This window comes from Durotheca rogersii (assembly GCF_024521655.1).
Source record: "Durotheca rogersii strain YMJ 92031201 chromosome Unknown GGS23scaffold_11, whole genome shotgun sequence".
NCBI lineage: Eukaryota > Fungi > Ascomycota > Sordariomycetes > Xylariales > Xylariaceae > Durotheca > Durotheca rogersii.
Genome location: NW_026251242.1, coordinates 636,254 through 652,994, shown reverse-complemented (window position 1 = coordinate 652,994; position 16,741 = coordinate 636,254). Strand labels below are relative to the sequence as shown.

The following is a 16,741-nucleotide window of genomic DNA, read 5'->3' as shown; positions in this document are numbered from 1 at the left end:
TTTGATGTTGACGGTTGAAGGGTAGACTATTATCGGGCCGAGGGTTACGGACGGCCTCGCGTCCTGGGTCGGTAGACATGGCGTGCGGATTTTTAGGTGGAAAAACTCGAGGCAGACGCGCGATCCGGTGCGCTCCTGCGTAAAAGGGGCATTCTCACGGGACTCTTCATTTCTAGTGATGTATGCACGGCTAATTAATACTTCTTACGTTTTCTACCTCTTCTTCGTCTGCCAATGCCGTTTGTGACTGCGGTGCGTCTCGGGGGTAGAACTGATGCTCGGACGGTAGACACGTTACGTGAGGGTAAGAACTAGTAAACGTGAGAAGCTGCTTTCCAGAGTGTGCTGACAAAAACTGAAATCTAGCAAAGCCATGTTCGCAACCATATTCGCAACCATTAGTCGGCGCGCGCAGACCTACATTTATCTCGGGCTAGACACGGGCGACGCCGGGATAGGATGGACGAGAAGGGATGCTCTGCCCCGTCTACTGTCCTGTCAGTTTTCGGGAGGTACCACCGCCGCCTGGCCCCGGCAAGTTAATTACTAGATAAACCGCATGCTTGCGCCGACATACGCGCACGGTTAAAAGGGGGATGCTAAGGGGGTGTGGTTGGACTCGCTCAACCTACGCACAAGGGCAGTCTTCCCCTACCTCCCTCCCCCCTCCTCAACTGACGACAACCAAGGTACGTAGGTAGGATAGGCTGACCAGGTTAGGTGTCTAACCTACAATTAAACCATCTCCTCCTCGTCGCGGGACGGCGAAGACCCCAAGATCGGCGCAGACGGCTCAGGCTCGAGACAGCCTATCATCTGCGCCATGTACTTTCTCAACTTCGTCGACCGCAACGCCATCGCCCAGGCCCGGCTGAACGGCCTCGAGGACGACCTCGGCATGTCGGGCAGCGAGTTCAACACCGCCGTTAGCATGTAAGCGGCCCTTCACACTTACCCCCTTCTTCCTCTTTCCTTCCTGCAATACCTCCCCGCGCGCCCAGGCTCCGAATCTCACTCAACTGACGTACAGCACGATAGTCTCAACGTCGGATACATCCTCATGCAGATACCAAGCAACATGTTGATCACCCGCGTCAAGCCCGGGGCCTGCATATCCGGCTGGATGCTGCTCTGGGCCGGTATATCCGGCTGCACTGCCGCGGCCAAGACCTACGGTGGGCTGGTCGCCTGCCGATTCTTCCTGGGCATCGCAGAAGCTCCGGTACGGCGACTTCGCTCCTAGTAGAACGTTTACACAGGCGCGATCTGCCCCTTTCTCCCTCCCCCTTCTTTTTCCCTCGCGTAGTTTGGCTACTGACACTACCCAGTTCTACCCCGGTGCTACTTACATACTGTCGATCTTTTATACGCATAATGGTGAGCCGTGAGTCGTTAACTCATATCACAGCGAGCTAGAACTGACCCCTAATCAGAGCTAGCAACGCGCGTCAGCCTCATGTGCTGCGGCCAGCTCCTCGCGACCGCATTCGCCGGCCTCATCTCGGCCGGTGTCTTCGCCGGCATGGATGGCCTGCGGGGCCTCGCTGGCTGGCAGTGGCTGTTCGTCCTCGACGGCGCCGCCACCGCCGTCGTCGCGATGCTCGGGTTCTGGCTCCCCCCCAACACGCCCCGCAGCACGCGCTGGCTCAACGAGGAGGAGGGCGAGTTGGCCGAGGCGCGCATGAAGCGCGACAGGATCGGCGACGCCCTCGACAAGGCCACGGCGTGGGAGGGCCTCAAGCAGGCCTGCAAGGACGGGCGGACCTGGCTGTTCTGCTTCATGCAGATGTTCCACCTGTCCGCCTGCGCCTTCAACACCTTCTTCCCGACGTGAGTTCTCGGAAAAAGAAAGAAATACCAGGGCCCTTCGCCGCTAGCGAACTATAAGCACCCAGCAGCGATGCTAACGGCCTCTCGAACAGCGTCGTAGAGACACTTGGCTTCGACATCACAACGACGCTGCTGCTGACGTGCCCGCCCTTCGTGGTCGCGGGGATCGGCAGCGTCGTGGTCGGCTGGAGCTCCGGCAAGCTGGACGACCGGACGTGGCACATCACGGCATGGCTGCTCGTCGCCGTCGCCGGGTTCGTCTTGGCGGTCAGCACGCTCGACACGGCGGTGCGTTACGTGGCCTGCTTTATCTTTTCGGTGGGCGCCTTCTCGGTCAACGCCATCATCGTCGGGTGGGCGTCCTCGACGCTGAGCCAGACGGAAGAGAAGAAGGCGGTGAGCTCTCCCCTCCCGCACATGCCGATGGTCGGGAAGAGGCTGAACCGGTGCCGTAGGTTGTCCTTGCCATGACGAATGTCCTGGGCCACATCGGCCAGATCTACGGCGCGTATCTGTGGCCCAAGAGCGACGGGCCGCGGTACGGCATCGGGTTTGGCGCGTCGGCGGGCTTCGCGCTCCTCTCGGTCTGCTGCGCTTGGGTTGTCCGGGCGTGGCTGATCCGGGAGAACAAGAGGATCTGCGCATCGACCTCCGAGCCGGTCAACTTACATAGCTACTGAGCCAGATGGCTAAATCATCAACTAAAGCCGACTATGACAGCCAGGGGCAGTCTAGGCGAGCTCGGGCGGGAAAGGTACCTGCACATAGGTAAGATAGAAGCATACGGAGGGAAGAGGGCGGCCGTCTACTGCGGTTAGGTGTATATAGGCATATGCAGATAGTGAGCAGAATCTCCTTTCCGCAGGTATATAGCATGTATTAGGTAACGTAGTTGCCGTCTCAGCAACTTTCGGGTTCGTCGGACCCGCCAAGACCCGACCTGTCCCGTCTGCGAAACCTGCCAGGTACCCGCCTATCGATAAGAGGTAGGTAACTACCTAGGTACCTACCAAACTAGGTGCGCGCAAGATAAATTTACTCATCCACCAGCACATCCCCGAAGTCGTCACGCAATTCCTTGCCCGATACCGCTGGAAGAGCCGCCCCGACAGCGACCCGCCCGAGACCCGGTTTCTCGCGAGCAAGGCGCTGTTCTACCTGACCAGCCGCCCAGACCTACCTATCTTTAACGGCTTTGGCTGGCCCCTCTCCCAAAAGAAAGTACCTAGCAGCATGGCGACGCGGCGCCTCGTCTCGGCGCGGCGGGCGTGGGGCGCGCGGCTGCCTCTCGCGGTCCGCGCCCCGGCCGCGGCGCCGCCGTCGGCGCGGGCCTTGTACACCTCGACGACAGCAGCAGCAGCAGCAGACAGCGAGCGCGTGGAGCTGCCGATGAGCGAGCGCGTGCTGCTGGACTTCGACCGGCACGGGCCGGGGCCCGGCGGCCGCGACCCGCTGGACGCGCCCGTGCTCTTCCTGCACGGCCTGTTCGGGTCCAAGAAGAACAACCGGACCGTGAGCAGGTAGGGCCCCTGACCCATCTGTAGAAGAGAGAAAGAGGAGAGGGAGAGAGAGAGAGAGAGGCGGAGCCGAGCTGACTGCCGCGCTTCTTCCAGAGCCCTCGCCCAGCGCCTCGGCCGCTACGTCTACACGCTGGTGAGTGCCCCCCTCCCCCCCCCCCCCCAAATCCTGCCTTGAGAGACACACACAGAGAGAGAGCTGGCCGTCTAACGGGCCGTCGTGACGCCGCAGGACCTGCGTAACCACGGCGACTCCCCGCACGTATATCGCCACGACTACCTCGCCATGGCGGCCGACGTCGCCGGCTTCATCCGGGACCGCGCGCTGCAGAACTCGATCCTGATCGGTCACTCGATGTGAGTTTTTCTCCCCCTAGGGTTTTTATTTTTATTTTTATTCTTTATATATATGATGGGTAGGGGAACCGGGTTGACCCCCCGCACAACCCCCCGCACAACCCCCCGCACAACCCCCCTGAACACACACGTACAGAGAGACAGAAGAAGAAGAAGAAGAAGAAACACCCTCTCACACGCGACACCGCAGGGGCGCCAAGGCGGCCATGACGCTGTGCCTCGGCGAGCCGGAGCTGGTGGCGGGCCTGGTGGCGGTGGACAACGCGCCGGTGGACGCGGAGCTGGGGGGCGCGTTCGTGCAGCGCATCGAGGGGATGCGGCTGGTCGAGGAGGCGGGGGTGTCGGTGCAGTCGGACGCGGACGCGCTGCTCGCCCCGTTCGAGCCCGACGCGGCCGTGCGCCAGTTCCTCCTCAGCAACCTCCGCCGCCCCTTCAACAACATCGGAGGCCGCCGCTTCCGCATCCCCCTCGGCATCCTCGCCCGCGCCCTCCCCCGCCTCGGCGACTTCCCCTTCAAGGACCCCGCCCTCGCCCGCTTCCCCGGCCCCGCCCTCTTCGTCCGCGGCACCCGCAGCCCCTACGTCCCCGACGACGTCCTCCCCCTCGTCGGCAGCTTCTTCCCCCGCTTCCGCCTCGCCGACATCGACGCCGGCCACTGGGTCATCTCCGAGAAGCCCGAGGAGTTCCTCCGAGGTTAGTCGCCGCCCGATCACACCTCCCATGTTTTGTATTGCTTGCTTCCCCTCCCCGCAGGATCGAAAATGCTCACCCAAAGGTCATGCGCAGTGGTTGTCGAATTCCTCAAGTCGGAAGAGGAAGACGGAGCTTTTTCGTCGTATCCTTCTGGTCAGCCGGTGGTAGGTAGCACGGTGCATTAAGGGTATAATATCGTCTAGAGGAGAAACCACACTATGTACAATGGCACACCGCAGCAGCGGCGAAAGAAAAAAAGGACCCAGCGGTGATCTACTTGCTCGAGAAAAATATCCCCCCCCCCCTTCCCTTAGAAGAAAAGAAAAACACAATAACTCCGAAAGAACGTGCACACCCCTAGCGGGTGTTTCTTTTTAACAAGGGCAGGCAGAAGAATAGTTTGACGGAAGACCCAGATTCAGACCCGTGGCGGGGGCAGCCCCAGCAAAAAGTTCGGGCTTTTGGACGATCCGGTCGACGACTTCGACGAACGGCTTACGCACGTTCTCCCGGGTCTTGGCGCTGACCTCGCAGAAGCCGGCGCCCTGGGACTCGGCGAATGCTTTGCCCTCCTCGAAGGAGACTGCCCGACCGCTTGCGGCCACCCTGTCTAGTTTGGTCCCGACCTTTTTTTCGGACGGAGGTTAGCCTGGCGGTGAACATGGGGCGGGTTAGGTGGACGGATAAAGAAGGGGTTCAGTGCGATACCAGGTAGAGTACGGCGTCGGGAGACGCATTCGACCTCGCCTCGTCGATCCACCTCTCCATGCTGAGGAAGCTCTTCCGGTTGGAGATATCGTAAACTAGGATAACGCCGTGCGCGCCCCGGTAGTAGCTCGTCGACAGGGTGCGGAATCGTTCTTGGCCGGCCTTGGGGGAGGCGAGAGAGGGAGGACATATCAGTTACTGCAGGGCGAGATAGAGGGGGTGGCGACGGACAGCACAGTAGAAAGGAAATGTGGAAAGGACGATTAGGCTTACCGTATCGAATATGTTTAATCGGTACGCCTTGCCCCGTACGGCCAGCTTCTTCATCTAGAACGAGACGCGCCGGCGAGCATCACATCAGCACAGCTCTCTTGCCTTTTCCTCCCTCTTGCCCAACTGCGTAGATCGACAGACACGTTGCTACATTCGGCAGATCACCTGCCTCCACCGAGCTGTCTTACCTTGAAGTCGATGCCGATAGTCGCCGTCGACGACTCAGGGTCGAACTGATCGTCGCAATCTGTACGAAGTGCAATAAAAGCAAAGGTTACCATCATGCTTCGTCGAGGAGAGTGGGCCCTTGCGGAAGGGCACCGGCATTCCGGCCTCCTCGGGGAGGGGGTGGCGGCGAAGTGGACAAGTTGGGGGGAAGAAGTGTCCCATACGTACATCTCAACAGCACTGTTTTGTCGCCACAGAGGTGATTCCGACACACATGGTTAGCCTCGATTCTGCAGAGGGCATATTCGTGTCTGTGTAGATGCCTGCCCGTCCTACCCCGCCGAGCGCCGGCCTCACCTCCCGTTCTGCACGCATGCTTGCTGTGTACCTTCGTGGGAGATCGCCGGGGTGCCAAAATGCGGGGCCGGGGGGGAGGGGGTCAGTAGGGACATCATGCAGGTAGGAGCCGGGGGAAGACGGGGGGGGGGGGGGAGGGATGGTGACGGCCGCGTCCTGAAGCACTTTCATGCGTGTACTCATATGCGCGTATGCGTGCACGGATGTGGGAGAGTGAGGTAACGCGGCGGCGGCGATATGCGCGGGCTGTAGATATGCTGTAGGTATATGGTAATGGAAATAGCAACAGCAACGGCGATGGCTGTGACAGGAGCTGATGGCGTGACGCCAGTACGTACATGCAGACTTGCCGGCGCCGGAGGGTCCGATGATCAGGACCTTGAGCACCGGGAGCGCGTCGTCGGATGCCATCTCCGCAGCGGTAAGTCACGGCAAGGCACGGACGGGATCGAATGCGAAGAATATATGTAGGTGTGTAAAAGTACGGGCGTATCCAAGTATTGCGGTATGCTTGCTGGCTCGCTCGCTGGATGGGCTTGCCTGCCTGCTGGCTTCAGACTTCAGACCGATCTTGTTCCACGGCCGCTGGGCATGCAGTATGCGGTATCCGGCATGTGGGTATATATGCAAAGTCGGAGCGGCAATAGAGGCGGGCAGGCGAGGCAGCACGCAAGTAGGTAGATGAGCAACCAAGCGGGCAGGACAGCGGATAAGCAGGCAAGGGAGAGTCGATCAGCTAGCTAATTAATTGGTTCCGGCGGTCCTAAGTCGTTGGGCAAGTAGAGAAGAAGGGAGAAGGTATGTCAGAAGAATATACCCCATGCGCGGGCTGTGTAGGCGTGTGTGTTGTGTGTGAGTGTGTGCGTGTGCAAGTGCATGTGGGAAGAGGCAGAAGGGCGGTGGCTCTGGTGTAGGAGCTGGCAAGTAGGTAAATGCGTTTTAGTCCAGATGCTTCCAGCCGGCAATGCCCAACATCGGTCGGTACTTGCACACACGGCCAGCGACGGAACGGCAAGGTAATATCCACCTATGTAATAATGCACCCATAGGTTAGGTAGGTACCTAATGAACCTAATGATAGGTAAATACATGCCTACATTACACCTGCATAACCCCCGTTCGAGCAGGCAAAAGAGAGAGACCTAGGCCACATGAAAGTACCCAAGGTGCCCACGTCTATAAGACAAATGCAGGGAGCCAGGTACTTGACGTAGCGTCCGCTTGGTTTTGGTCATAGGGGCAATTCTGAGTTCACCAGTGCCACCTCCAGACTCTGGAGGGCTGTCGTCAAATGCAATCCCTAACACGCACCCAAGCAGGTGGTAAGGGGGTTAGGTACCTACTATCGAGTCCGCTTATCGATACCTAAGTACATTAATGTCCCGAGCCTACCTGCCTCTCGCCAGTTCCTCGCCGCCTCGAACTGATGCCACTCCCTCTCCAGATATTAACACCAGCATCACCGTCACCACGTACCCCGACCGCCTCCCGACCTGCGCCGGCGCGACCCACGTCGAGCCCCGCTCGAGGCGGACAGATACCCCGTGGCTTTACCCCGCCCCAAGCAAGCCGCCCGGGGAGGGAACAGGTCGAGTCGAGTCGCGCCACGGTGCCGATATCACAATATGGAGATGCGTGCACCCATGCACATGTGTGTACATCTACCTACGTCCATCGGCATAGCTACGCGCCCCATTCCGAAGTTGGTGTACATACATAGGTATACGTAACCGGGTTAGGTAGGTATAGGCATGCCTATCAACCCGAAACAACCGTGGGCCTCTACTCACCTTTCAACACGACGCCACATATGCGGCGTGCGAGAATCCCCCAGGTAGGTAGGTACTTATAGGTTATGTAGGCCGGTATGCGGGTGGGAAGGAAAGCGATGGGGTGCATGACCCGTCCTACTTGGTGTCCCGCGCCACGTGACCAGTTCTCGTGGACACGTCTTGCCACTCCAGGACAGTAGGGAGTGTTAGGATACGACGCCGATCAAACAACAAGGCGGTTGAGCGGGAATCCCCTTGTTAAGCCCTCGTCACATCCCCTTTCGAGAGCTGCTCGCCGACTCTGGATGACTGTCTATCCCGCCGCCATCCTCTGTCAGCCCACCTGATGGTAGGCAGCCGTCGTGCAGACGGATAGAGCCAGGAGAGAGCCGGTGCTTCCGGGCAGAAGCCGTCCTCGTGATTCCGCCTAAATGGATTCGCCGCCACCACCGGGATCACGTACGCCACGTCCGTAAGCATCAGCTAACCTTTCTCATTTTTTTTTTCTGTCCTGAGGGGCTGCTGTAACCGCAGCTGCCATGCCGCGCCGAATGCAATCAGAAGTAAGTGAGACCTATTGCCGTTGCACAAAAACCCACGCCGTACCATGACCAGAGTTCATCATAATTAGACCTCATCCAGGACCCGTTCCTTGAACTCCCGCTCCACCTTTTGACCTTCTTCGTTCGTCGTAGACTCTCCGTGCAGGTTCATCAGGGCGCCGAGGTCGAACTTGGGCGCCTTCAGGAGCTTGACCTTCCGGATGTGAACCTGCAAAGTAACCCATGGTTAGCACGTCGAGCATAGCACCGCAACCCGCACACCCCGAGACAGATTATCCGCCATCTCTGCACTATCGACACGTACGTTCTGGAGCGGGTAGATGCCTTGTGTTGCCTTCTCGATCTCACGACCGATCACTTCGGGGATCAGCTTAGAGGTCAGTTGCTGTAGCGTGCAGGTGGCGGCCTCCCGCTGGATGATCTCGACCATCTTCTTCCGGATGGCGCGGATCTGAGATGAGGCGGCATAGGTAGTCTTCTTGATCTGGTTCGGCCGTCGCTTGGTGAAGGCGATGGCGAACAGGCGGAGGAGGTAGTCGTCGGTAGTCTTGACGGTGACGTTGGCCTCGATGAGAGACTGCCATTTTCGCACGAGCGATCGCAGCTTATCCGAGGTGAAGTCCAGTCCGTGGAAGTTGGTCAGGCAGTTCTTGCCCTGGACCTCATCCACACGCAGCTTGACCTTTCGGAACGCATGGTCCTCGTCCTTTTGTAGATCGGCTAGGGAAACCTCGAAGATTCGGCCCTTGAGGGCATCGTTCGCGTTCTTCAGACCGGTGGTTCGGTTCACCAGGGTCTTGCCGACACTGCACGCCGTAGTCAGTTACCATCGAACCGTGGCGGGTCGGTACCGGGTGAGTCGTACTCTCTGATGTTGAACGGGGCCGGAGCCTAGAAGTGAGTCCCAGAATCAGCCTCACGAATTCTTTCACGCGCACAAAAGCGACACTGAGCAAAACACCCCTACCTTGATGGAATACCAGTCCTTCCGGGTGAAGGGATCCTGGGCCTTCTTCTTGAGGCCCTTCTTGCCCTTGGACAATCTCTTGTTCCTGCGGAGGTCGGACGGTTAGCATCATATCGGCTTCGCATGCTAGCCGCGGGGCGACTGGGGGAGAGAGGGAGGGAGTGTCGGCTAGGTGATCGATGTGGGAGACCGGCGTTGCAGTGGTCGCATGGCCCAGTTGACTTACTTTCCAACCGCCATGTTTGCGAGGGATTATGGAGGCTCGCAATTCAGGACGTTGTTGACGGTACGTGGGCGGAAAGAAACTTCTTGGTTTAGGTGTTGGGTGAGTCTGGCTAGGAATTGTCGCTTGGTCAAAATTTCGGGTTTGTGCGCGAAAATCGATTGGTGTGGAGTAGTCACCTGACACGGACACCGCGCCTGGTCGGTCCATTTAGCGAGAGGTTACGTTCTCTGCCGTATTCAGGATTTACCGATAATATACGTTAGACGTATTTTTCTTCCTGGTAATACTACCTAAAAGTAGCTGAATACCCCTAAGAAAACGAGCGCAATCGATCTGCGCATGGTATAATTATGTACATACACCAGATAGATATTAGCAGCGAGATTTGCACCTAACGTATGTAACCCCAGCCCAGGCTCAGGTTCTCTTTTTCTTTCTACCCCAAGGCATTACTAATGACATGCAGACAATTAGGTACCTACGTACAAGCTTCGGGTGTGGCCTTCAGGTAAGTCTTTGCAGCGTCTATGCCAGGGGAGTGATCTAGGGCAGGTCCCCTCTCTTCCCCTCTCTTTTTTTCATCCCCCGTTTTTCACACCGCAGGCATCGTCAAGAATGGACGGATCCCAACAGCACAGCAAACGCAGGAGAAGGCAAAGAGGGCAATATACCCGTCAATTCATTCGTCAACCGCATAATTTATCTACACAACTGCCTTAATTACACCCCTTAGATTCCGACAGAAGTCTGTCTATCCCCAAGGAGGATCTCGCTATATACGATCGTCATCACGACGGGTATTTCTAACTTTTCCCCTCCCCCCGGCTCCTCCGCCCTTCGTATGCTCGACCGTGTAATACATAGGATCCAATACATCCGTACATCCGTACATCCATCCGTCCTGTGAAGTCCCCATTTCCCTTAGGTATAAGCCCGTGTGCTCTATGATCGCCCAAGCGCCTTTGCCCCCCCGCCGGCCCCAAGTACCAGGCATCATCCAAATGATCACAACCCAGCCAGTGTACAGAAGGGAAAGCCAAACAAAGGAAAATGAGAAAAGGAATGACTCCGCCCAAAAACAGAAGAAAATTAGACAAGAACAGATAAACAACTCCCCCCGGCGCCTATTGACGTGTCGTCGTGTATTATCGTCCGCTTCGTGCTGGCATGTCGTCGACCAAAGTGAGACGAGCCTGTTTTCCTTATTTTTCTTTTCTTCCTTCTCCTTGGTTTCCGTCGTGTTTAAATCAGGTGGTATATCCGCCGAGTTCTGTTCACCCTTCCTTGCTGTGGTGTACTACTATGCCGTGTTGCTCTATGCTTTTTACCCGAGGGGACGACTCCGTCATGTCGCTCGCTCGCTCCCCCTCTTCCTCTTTTCTCTTCTTTCTTTCGCCAGGACGCTCGCTCAAATCAAGCTGTTGCTCGATCTATCGCCTTCTCCGAGCTTAAGCGCTCCGCCGCTTCCCACATGTCGAAGCTGGGGAAGCTGAAGTAGCCAGCCGATTCTATCCGTCGAAGTCAGAGCTCGGGACATGGCAACTATCCAAGGTAGTACGTACGTGAATTGCAAGCGGCGTCGGTCAAGCGAGGGTCGCGGGCCTCCCCGACCTCCTCGCTGAAGCTCCGCGTCGACGACGGCGACGACGCGGCGTTGGAGAAGGCGACCCGGCTCAGCAGCTCCGTCGCTCTCTGGCTCGAGTTCGGGCTCGTCAACAGCCCATTGCACGCGTTGGAGGTGGTGATGGAGGGTTCGGTGACGCAGGACCTGAGCAAGCGGGGCCGACGTCTGTCGCCGCACGTTCTGGGCCAGCCCGGGGAGGTATCCCGTCGAGGCACAGTATGGGGATCGGGCGAGTATCTGGCGGTGGTGGCCATTTTCGGATGCGGACGTCTGTGATGGATTCTTAGACGAAAAAGGGTGCTGGATTGCAGTATCGACCAAAGTCTGCGATTGGGAGTGGTAAGTTTTCTGGGTGAAGACGATGCAAGATGGAGGAGTCGACCCTCGGTCGATGAATGGATGTCCCAGACGTTTAAGACCATTCGCAGCAAGGCAACCAAGTCCGCTACGTTCACTTACTACCGGCTGTTGTGGAACGACATCCCCAGACGGCCGGTTGCGGGCAGTGCCACATGTCACCCCGAATGGGGTCAACTCGCATGTGGTAGCTGTTGTGTGGTCTCCCATTTGGCTTGGGCGTGTCCTCTTGCAGCTCAGTTGGGCCGTCCTACACAACTAACAAGGTGGAGTGGGGAGAATTCGCGATGGCTGCACCACTCACGAAGCTACAGCTCCCCATCCCTGCATGCCAATCCCTCCCAATATCTCTCGATACCACTGTTCTCGTCCGTCCCTCGACTACGTAGCAGCTATCCCCGTTTTTCCCTGCGCACGCCAGCTTCCCAGTGGCTGGCGACGAGACGACCCCGTCAGCTTCACGCACCAGGCCTCCTCAGCGCCAGTTCTGCGAGCGAGGCCGAGATAACGCCCCTACTGTGTATTCTTTGCATGCTGTCTGCCCGCTGGCGCACCGCAGGCCCATTCCTGCTTGTCGATGATGCATCACATTGCCCCCCTTTCCCCCTAAGGCTGATGTGGACAGTATCCTCAATTGCTCAATCGAAGCTGCGAGATTTCCCCTACGCCGTCATACCTACGGATCCTCTGGTTCAGTCGACGTAAGTGCCGCAGCACAAACTGAACGCGACCCTTCTGCCCGCGCATTCTACAAAAGGAACAACACCGTCGCACCCTATAAGATATCACGGATGGCGGCGAGGTCACAAGACGTAAGACACTACGGACAGCCCTAGGTGCGTCTCTCACGATGCATGCATGCATACATTCCTACATACATACACACATACACACACCCATCCACCCATACATAGACTATGTCCCTACGTATCAGTCCTACGTGTGGCAATAGTAAGGATGGGGGTGGGGGAAGATCGAGATTCCGAACGGTACAAAATGTATCTAGTCCGCGTAGTCCGGGGTTGATTCCTTATGCCGAGAACCGACGTGCCGCCGTCTCCATCCTAGTCGGCACTCCCTAATGGTCGATGCTGTCGTTGCCGTCAGTACGACTTCGCAATGTCTAGCAGAGGATACTCACTCTTCCCAAATCCGGCCCTGCACCGCACTCAATTCGTCCGCGGTCATCCTGTGGCCCGTAGTGAAGTAACCTGCAAACCGTTCAGTCATCTAGACTAGGTACATAGACCTGGAACGCGGCTAGGAGGATGAAGAGGGGAGGTGTGCGCGCGCGCCTACCGGCAGTAATCTTGGCATCAATCTCAACCCGCGAGTCTGCAGGGATTAAGTCTTCGGGGAGTTCCACCCTCTCGTGGATAGGGATGCTTTTCTCGGTTAGACAGACGTGCGGCGTCGTTGCGCTGTACAGAATTCGGCTTACCCCTGGCCAACGATGGCATCGTACTTCATACTACGTTCCGACGTATCAGCGTTTCATAGGACCCTTCCCATCACGTCTATCCTCGCCACTTACTTGCTCATACTCAGCATCCTGTCAATCTTCTTGATGCCGAGCCAGTGCAGGATGTCGGGCATTAGAGCCTGGAAGCGCATGTCCTTCACTCCCGCAATGTTTTCCGTTCGCTTGAAGTAGTCTGAAGCGCGATCCTCGCCACGCTTTCTGGCGTTGTAAACAACTGCCAGATACGAACGGTTAGGATCCTCGACCCGGAGGCTAGACAGCATCAAGACTTACGATACTGTTCGACGTTAGCAGCGGACGGCTAGGAATCGAGGCCGGAGCTATACCATACCTTCGTGACTTCGCCTAGAGCCCGCCCCTCCTTTCTGAAGTAGATGACGACACCACTCCCGCCGTTCTGCGCTTCTTTGACGGCCTCCTCGATGCCGAAGATGAGATAGGGCCTGCAAGTACATATATCGGAGCCAAACACATCACTGCCGTTGCACTGCGTCTGCTGTGAGCAAGCATGCTCCAACCAATGGATTCGAGGCAGAAATTACCTCATCGTGGACACGCAGGGCCAATCTACATTTTTCGTCCGACATCTTTGCCGGGTCCCCGAAGCAATAGACGGTTAGCCCACCTGACGAGGCGTCAGCACTGCAGTCATATGACGCTCATTGGAATGGGTAAAACGCCTGGTTACCGATTGGAGGTAGGAAGACTTTGATGTCACCGCGTGTGATAAGCTGCATCCCGGTCAGACCCCTAGCATTCATTCGCGTTCGACAGTTGGTCGGAGCTTACCTCTGGATAACTGCCGCCGGTATGCTCGAACAACGACCGTCTTAGGACCCCCTCGTCTGCTACTGTTAGTCTGTCGGACCTATCGCCAAATCCCTCTCTCGGTAACACACCTATGCCAAATCTCTCGGCTACCCCGGGGAGATACCAAACCTAGTCCCGTTAGCACCATATCGTCAGGGAAAGGCGACGGATTCCTGGTTTATACCGGCTCAACTGCGAATTTGGTCACCGCCAGCTCTCCCATCTCGTTCAGGCAGACCTTCCCATCGGGGACACTGGAGAGATACTGGTTAGCGTGGCGACAGATGCAGCCGAGGGGGTACGTACAGTCTGCCACTTCGAACGCTCTCCTCGAGCTCCGGAAGCTTGTTCTACTTAGCTCATGTCCTAACTCTGAAGTACTGACGACGACTCTACCTTCATGTGAGCTTTGGTAATGGCGATGGTCGGGCGAATGTCAACTGCAACAACTCGTTAGCATGCTTGGCAGCTGTGATCACGCATCCAGCGGGTCGACGCTTACTGTTCTCTTTCTCCATAACGTCAGAGAACAGCCACGGAGCTAGATGACCCCAGGGATCCATGGCGACGATTTTCTTCTTGTCACCCCATTGAGGGAAAGGGCCGATATTGACAGCCGGTTCCGTGTTCGTGAAATCCGGTCTAACCCCCTCTCCCGTTTCTGATTAGATTATACACGCCCCGCCGTGAGGCACGCGGAGGTTGACAGACCTGTGATTAGCATTAAGCTGCTTGCTGGCGAGAGCCAGAGCGAAATAAATGGAATAGGAACCGCCGTGTGCTACATCGATGAGTTTTACAGGTTTCCCACAGCCACGACGGCAGAGTATAGCTCACCTCCAATGGCTGAAACCAAGGGTTAATACGTGAATAAAAGGGGTAGGATAGGGGCGGGAAAGGGGGGAGGGGCGGAGCCAATCTGACTCACCATTGCGTCTTCGGATGGTGGACGACGAGCGGGATACGACCACCGGCCCACGGCCGGTCGCGTCCGGAGCCCCCCATCGAAGAGGCAGTGGATCGATACCAGTCTGTTTGGGATACGTACTGACGGGAAATTAGCACAGGCATACGATGTTCCAGGGAATGTCGCTCACGTAAGGATAATCCGAGACGTGAACCCCGATGTCTGTGCCTGGACCGCTTCTTTGCTGGTGGGGGTGGTGCTGCCAGCATCAGACTCGCCTGCACCTAGGGAGATCTGGGTCGGGGTGGTTGGAATTCTAGTAGCAAGTTGAGGAGGAGTCTTCTTTTCTAGGCCACTGCTCGCTCCAGGGACGGTGGGAGCAATCGCATCAAGACGTCGAGAAACGGATTCAAACTCGGTTTCTAGTCTACTCTGGCTCTCTTGAATGGCCTTAAGGGCCTGAAGAACGTCCGCTATGCCTGCTTCACCGCCTGTGCCCGAACCTGGAGTTGCCATTTTCACAACCGACGGGGGGTCGGTAAGAGGGGGAGGCGGGAGGCGGGAGGTCAGTGAGGATGCACAGAAGGGGGAGGGGGGAGACCGATGGTATTATATGTGAATGGGTGGAGGGATGAAATATTATGGTAAGGCTAGACAAATGTCACTTGTTCTGTCGATGACAAGGGCAAAGATAATAGCAACAGCAATAGTGGCAGGATTTATGTAGGGATCGCGGGAGGGACACTGGTTTTATAGAAGAGTCGAGCCGATTCAGTGAGGATAGCGGAGGTGAGAGAGGAGCGATGGGGAGGAGGCCGAATGAAGGGGGGGATTTGGTCGGTGGTCTCGCACCTAGGCTAGCCTGAGGAAGAGTTGAGAGGAGGAGCGCCTGACTGCGATGACCGGATGTTCCGAGCAGTCGGAGCGACTTAACTTATCCTTACCTAACCTAATCCCAGGGCGAGGTACATACGGTATCGTGCCGGGGCTTCCAGTCCCAATCGACCGCTGGGCCGAGCGGACTGGCGACAACCCAGAGCACGCATGTCCGCTACGCATCGATGGAGCAAGCAGCGATTCGGGACTATCTGAGCCTGCCTATGCTGCCCAAGGCAGGGCAGAGATAAGGAGGTATGCACCAGGCTTAGCACGTAACGGCACTAAGTCGGTAGCTACCCGATATCTCTGTGTTTCCGGTGATAGGACGGCGGCCTCTGTGCCTGCGTAGCTGAGGTGCAATCCGCCTATGCCTATAGGGAGAAGTATTGCCGTGCGTTATGCACTTGGCGGATGCCGGATCACCGCGGGCGGTTTCGCCCAGGCCTATCTCGCTTGGCTGCGGTTGGCGACGCATCTGGTAGGTACCGAGCAACAACCTACCTATGCATGTAGGTAGGTAGGTACCTGTTACCAGGATATTACCTGCCTACGTACACGTACATAGTAGTGCCTACCTACCTAGGTACCTAAGGGCATGTGCTATCTATCGCCGGGGGATCCCCCCTACAGATACTTCCTCTGCGAAATCCACGCTACCTACCTATAGCTCCGGGTGGATACCAGCCTCCGGAAGAGGGCACCTAAGGCACTAAGCTGTAAATCCGGTTGATAACGGCTTTACTTGATGGATTGGATGCGGACGAGAAAGGGAAAAAAGGCATAGGTGGGGTCCCCACTGTCGGAATGGAATTCCAGCATTACCGGTAAGGGATATATATCCCTACTGCGCATCATATACATACGTATAGGAGGTACCTATCTACTAGGGACCCGTTGGACGTAGGCACCCAAGGGACATAGGTTACCTCTCTTACCTCAGGTACCTGTGTATAGATTATGGTTATGGTTATGGTTATGGGTACGGGGCAGAGTGCAGCGCGCGAGCGACGATTACATATACACTCTGCGTCAGTACAATTCGCCTCCTGCCAGGTGTCATCGCCTTGAAGCTTGGGCGTCACCATGTCGATCGTGTGCCTACCTCACACCCAGCGACCGACTATGAACCTCTTCTGGGCGTACCGTGAGCATCTGTACCGCTAGCAATTTTTCATCCTTAATTTTTCGGGTCGGAAACAAGTCAAGAACGAACGCAAAACCCGGGCAAGCCGGCGTTGCTGTTGTTCTCC

The 16,741-nt window shown here is 57.0% G+C and overlaps 7 protein-coding genes across 7 annotated transcripts; 2 read left to right on the top strand and 5 right to left on the bottom strand.

Moving 5' to 3' along the window:
* Positions 1-823: 823 nt before the first annotated feature.
* Positions 824-2,706, top strand: GGS23DRAFT_610010 (MFS general substrate transporter; the record flags this gene model as incomplete). Its single annotated transcript, XM_051520301.1, has 6 exons — positions 824-933; positions 1,039-1,222; positions 1,329-1,377; positions 1,434-1,830; positions 1,923-2,226; positions 2,286-2,706. 6 exons carry the CDS (start codon positions 824-826, stop codon positions 2,508-2,510), a joined length of 1,269 nt encoding a protein of 422 aa, XP_051371563.1. The 3' UTR covers positions 2,511-2,706.
* A 293-nt stretch (positions 2,707-2,999) lies between these two features.
* On the top strand, positions 3,000-4,717 carry GGS23DRAFT_71847 (alpha/beta-hydrolase). The gene is made up of 4 exons (XM_051521214.1): positions 3,000-3,350; positions 3,444-3,483; positions 3,580-3,704; positions 3,895-4,717. Exons 1-4 carry the CDS (start codon positions 3,064-3,066, stop codon positions 4,400-4,402), a joined length of 960 nt encoding a protein of 319 aa, XP_051371562.1. The 5' UTR covers positions 3,000-3,063; the 3' UTR covers positions 4,403-4,717.
* GGS23DRAFT_569777 (ras family-domain-containing protein) lies at positions 4,649-5,797 on the bottom strand. The gene is made up of 4 exons (XM_051516471.1): positions 5,567-5,797; positions 5,379-5,432; positions 5,106-5,267; positions 4,649-5,023 (listed from the first exon to the last, which is right to left on the bottom strand). Exons 1-4 carry the CDS (start codon positions 5,774-5,776, stop codon positions 4,772-4,774), a joined length of 678 nt encoding a protein of 225 aa, XP_051371561.1. The 5' UTR covers positions 5,777-5,797; the 3' UTR covers positions 4,649-4,771.
* GGS23DRAFT_71880 (uncharacterized protein) lies at positions 5,443-6,481 on the bottom strand. Its single transcript, XM_051521215.1, has one exon. The coding sequence runs from the start codon at positions 6,312-6,314 to the stop codon at positions 5,778-5,780; it is 537 nt and encodes a 178-aa protein (XP_051371560.1). The 5' UTR covers positions 6,315-6,481; the 3' UTR covers positions 5,443-5,777.
* A 1,463-nt stretch (positions 6,482-7,944) lies between these two features.
* GGS23DRAFT_71714 (40S ribosomal protein S3aE) lies at positions 7,945-9,788 on the bottom strand. The gene is made up of 6 exons (XM_051521213.1): positions 9,608-9,788; positions 9,432-9,540; positions 9,206-9,290; positions 9,104-9,129; positions 8,543-9,044; positions 7,945-8,446 (listed from the first exon to the last, which is right to left on the bottom strand). The coding sequence occupies exons 2-6, from the start codon at positions 9,443-9,445 to the stop codon at positions 8,303-8,305; spliced, it is 771 nt and encodes a 256-aa protein (XP_051371559.1). The 5' UTR covers positions 9,446-9,540; positions 9,608-9,788; the 3' UTR covers positions 7,945-8,302.
* A 1,056-nt stretch (positions 9,789-10,844) lies between these two features.
* Positions 10,845-11,309, bottom strand: GGS23DRAFT_597163 (uncharacterized protein; the record flags this gene model as incomplete). The annotated part of the gene is made up of 2 exons (XM_051518580.1): positions 10,845-10,939; positions 10,994-11,309. The coding sequence occupies 2 exons, from the start codon at positions 11,307-11,309 to the stop codon at positions 10,845-10,847; spliced, it is 411 nt and encodes a 136-aa protein (XP_051371558.1).
* An 877-nt stretch (positions 11,310-12,186) lies between these two features.
* GGS23DRAFT_569740 (putative GTP cyclohydrolase II) lies at positions 12,187-15,835 on the bottom strand. The gene is made up of 16 exons (XM_051516470.1): positions 14,803-15,835; positions 14,634-14,752; positions 14,417-14,486; positions 14,185-14,347; positions 14,012-14,049; positions 13,890-13,959; positions 13,795-13,834; positions 13,685-13,740; positions 13,584-13,626; positions 13,438-13,520; positions 13,227-13,382; positions 12,947-13,089; positions 12,854-12,883; positions 12,712-12,797; positions 12,554-12,623; positions 12,187-12,503 (listed from the first exon to the last, which is right to left on the bottom strand). Exons 1-16 carry the CDS (start codon positions 15,126-15,128, stop codon positions 12,491-12,493), a joined length of 1,506 nt encoding a protein of 501 aa, XP_051371557.1. The 5' UTR covers positions 15,129-15,835; the 3' UTR covers positions 12,187-12,490.
* Positions 15,836-16,741: the final 906 nt, after the last annotated feature.